This window comes from Arachis stenosperma, chromosome 10, assembly GCF_014773155.1.
Source record: "Arachis stenosperma cultivar V10309 chromosome 10, arast.V10309.gnm1.PFL2, whole genome shotgun sequence".
In the NCBI taxonomy this organism is placed as follows: domain Eukaryota; kingdom Viridiplantae; phylum Streptophyta; class Magnoliopsida; order Fabales; family Fabaceae; genus Arachis; species Arachis stenosperma.
In genome coordinates, this window is record NC_080386.1 from 131,374,173 (window position 1) to 131,377,964 (window position 3,792).

Genomic DNA, 3,792 nt, shown 5'->3' on the forward strand with positions numbered 1-3,792 from the left:
TAAATTCTGAGAACGGTATAATATTCTTTCTATTTTTCTAAACAAATTGAAGATCAAACACAACAAATCAATAGGAATAATAATTTCATTCTTAATTTCAAAAAGTGGAAAGATGATATAAAACAAAACCAATTTAATTATCATCATATATTCTTAAAAAAAAAAAAACAGCTAAGTTCAGCCAGAAAATTTAAAGAATATATGCGTTGGATTTTGTATTTTTATTCTTTGCTTTCTCAACTCTTATTTACACTATATTTTCTTTGCATAAAAATTGAAAAGACATAATTAATAAGGAAAAAAGAAAGAAAGAAAGAAAGAAACAGTCTAGAATAGTTTGATATTATAGAAGTATAATCACTAACCAGCTTAACTACTCATTGTCACCGTGTTTCTCAAATGATATAAGGGGAATACCTTAGCTGAGACAGTTCTTCCTTCTTCTCTCCCAGAATTCCCAAACACAGCAACACCATTGCCATGACAATAATTGCTTCAGCTTAAATTATTACAAACACAAATAAATCATTAGAAGCCACATGCAAGAATGGGCACCGTTCGGAAACTCATTGTGGAAGTTGTAGATGCTCGCAACCTCTTGCCCAAGGATGGCCACGGAACTTCCAGCCCCTACGTCGTTATCGATTTCTATGGCCAGCGGAGGAAGACGCACACCGTGCTTCGCGACCTCAACCCTGTCTGGAACGAAACGCTCTCGTTTAACGTCGGCACGCCCTCTGACATTTTCGGCGACGTCCTCGAACTCGACGTCTACCACGACAAGAACCATGGCCCTACCCGGAGGAACAACTCTTTGGGACGTTTAAAGCTTAGTTCTACGCAGTTCGTGAAAAAAGGCGAAGAGGCTCTCATATATTACGCGCTCGAGAAGAAGTACTTACTCAGCATGATCCAAGGCGAAATTGGCTTGAAGATTTACTACGTAGATGAGGAGGTACCGCCTCAACTTCCACCGGAGCAGAAAGAGCCACCGCCGCCGCCGCCGCAGGAATCAGAGACAAAACCACCGGCTGAGCCTGAGAAAGTTGAAGAACAACCGAAGGTAGAGGCTGACGCGAAGCCGGAATGTGACGAGGCTAAAGAAGAGACAACTGAAAACGGTGACGCAGAAGAAAAAGCAGATCCAGAAGTTGAAAAGCCACCTGAGTCGGTGCATGAAGAACCTGAACCAAATGGAAGCGTGGATCAGGTGGATCCGGGAGTGCCAGAAATACCTGCGCAGCCTCCTTTAAACGTTGATGTTATGGCGGCGTCGGTGTCAAGGTCGAGTTCTGAGATACGATTCAGTGGGATGAACGCTCCACAGCCAATAAGAAGGGTTGCGTCAACGGCAAGCTTTACATCGGAAGCTTCTTCTTCCGATAGTGTTTTGATCGAACGGTCCACGTTTGATCTCGTGGAGAAGATGCACTACCTCTTTGTTCATGTGGTGAAGGCGAGGTACTTGCCTACCAACGGTAACCCAGTGGTGAAGATAGCGGTTTCCGGTAACCAAGTCATGTCCAGACCAGCTCGCAAGACGACGTTATTCGAGTGGAACCAGGCTTTCGCTTTCAGCCGCGACGCACCAGATTCTTCCCCCATTCTTGAGGTCTCCGTGTGGGACCCCGCTATTTCTGACGGTCGTAGCTTGCTTGGTGGAGTATGCTTTGACGTAACAGAAATTCCTGTGAGGGACCCACCGGATAGCCCTTTGGCCCCACAATGGTACAGGCTGGAAGGAGGTGGAGCCCAGCACGGTGATCTCATGCTTGCCACGTGGCTCGGCACACAAGCTGACGAATCATTTGCGGACGCGTGGAAAAGTGACACACATGGCCACGTTAACTCTAGAGCCAAGGTGTATCAGTCACCGAAGCTGTGGTACTTACGAGCCACTGTTCTTGAAGCTCAAGATATCATGCCGTTAACTTCGTCAAAGGAGGTTTCGTTTCAAGTTAAAGCTCAACTTGGATTTCAGGTGCTGAAGTCAAAGGCTTCCGTTGCTCGAAACGGCACCGCTTTGTGGAATGAAGATTTACTCTTTGTAGCGGCAGAGCCTGTTAGTGGAGACCTCGTGTTCACTTTGGAAATCCGGCAACCCAAAGCGCCGGTGACAATGGGGATTCTTATGATACCACTGGCCTCAATTGAAAGGAGAGTTGATGACCGGAACGTCGCGTCGCGTTGGTTCACATTCGAAGATCCAAACGAGGAAAAGAGTTCTTACAAAGGCAGAGTCCACTTACGCTTGTGCTTTGACGGAGGGTATCACGTGATGGATGAGTCAGCTCACGTGTGTAGCGATTTTCGCCCAACGGCGAGGCAACTTTGGAAGCCAGCAATTGGCACAGTTGAGCTTGGAATAATCGGTTGCAAGAACTTGATACCGATGAAGACGGTGAACGGTAAAAGCTCAACAGATGGATACTGCGTAGCCAAATACGGCAACAAATGGGTACGTACACGAACTGTATCTGATACATTGGAGCCAAAGTGGAATGAGCAGTACACGTGGAAGGTATACGATCCTTGCACAGTTTTAACCATTGGAGTATTCGATAGTTGGGGTGTATTCGAAGTGGACAGTCCCAAAGAATCTACTAGACCCGATTTCCGTATAGGAAAGGTACGTGTCCGTATTTCTACGCTCCAAACGGGTCGTGTGTACAGAAATACGTACCCGCTACTAGTCCTGACACATGCTGGTTTGAAGAAGATGGGTGAGATAGAGATAGCAATTAGGTTCATTCGAACGACTCAGCGGCTAGATTTTCTCCACGTGTACTCACAACCGATGCTGCCACTAATGCACCACATAAAGCCATTGGGGGTGGTGCAACAGGAAGTGCTGCGGAACACGGCGGTGAAAATGGTGGCGATGCACTTGTCGAGATCGGAGCCGCCGCTGAGAAAGGAAGTTGTCTACTACATGCTAGATGCCGATTCTCACAACTTCAGCATGAGAAAAGTGCGTGCGAATTGGTATAGGATAATTAACGTGGTCGCCGGAGTCATCGATATCGTACGGTGGATTGACGATACACGTGGATGGAAGAATCCAACGGCCACGATCCTTGTTCACGCGCTTTTAGTTATGCTAGTGTGGTTTCCAGATCTGATCATTCCAACATTTTTGTTCTACGTCTTCGTGATTGGTGCATGGAACTACAGGTTTCGTTCGCGGGACCCACTTCCACATTTTGATCCCAAAATTTCGCTTGCTGAGGTGGTGGATAGAGAGGAGCTGGATGAAGAGTTTGATGCAGTGCCAAGCAGTGGATCATCGGAGATGGTGCGAGCGAGGTATGATAAGTTGCGCACGCTCGGGGCGCGCGTGCAAACTGTGCTAGGAGATTTTGCCACACAAGGAGAGCGCGTGCAGGCGCTGGTGACGTGGCGTGATCCACGTGCCACGGGGATGTTTGTTTTGTTGTGCTTAGTTGTGGCATTGATACTGTACCTGGTGCCGTCGAAGATGGTGGCGATGGCGGCTGGGTTCTACTATCTTCGGCACCCTATCTTCCGTGATAGGTCTCCTTCGCCGGCGTTGAACTTCTTTCGAAGGCTTCCTTCTTTGTCAGATAGAATCATGTAAGAATTTTACTTTCGCTTTAGGTTATGTATGTATTTACACTTTAATTTGAAAGGATAGCCACTAGTAAGTTATATAAATACTCATTGCATGTGATAATATGGTCTTTGCGTTTTTCTTTTCGGCTTTTTAATGGGGTTTATGCCTGAGTGTAATGAAGTGAAAGAATGAAACTACAATAAATAATAGATCATAGA

At 46.3% G+C, this 3,792-nt stretch overlaps 1 protein-coding gene across 1 annotated transcript; it reads left to right on the forward strand.

Annotated features, from left to right (window-relative positions):
* The first annotated feature begins 337 nt into the window (after nucleotides 1-337).
* LOC130958164 (multiple C2 domain and transmembrane region protein 16) lies at nucleotides 338-3,792 on the forward strand. The gene has a single exon (XM_057885113.1). The coding sequence runs from the start codon at nucleotides 548-550 to the stop codon at nucleotides 3,596-3,598; it is 3,051 nt and encodes a 1,016-aa protein (XP_057741096.1). The 5' UTR covers nucleotides 338-547; the 3' UTR covers nucleotides 3,599-3,792.

Coding starts and splice junctions, on each gene's coding strand:
- LOC130958164 (XM_057885113.1), top strand. CDS start 548: ATGGGCACCGTTCGGAAACTCATTGTGGAAGTTGTAGATGCTCGCAAC.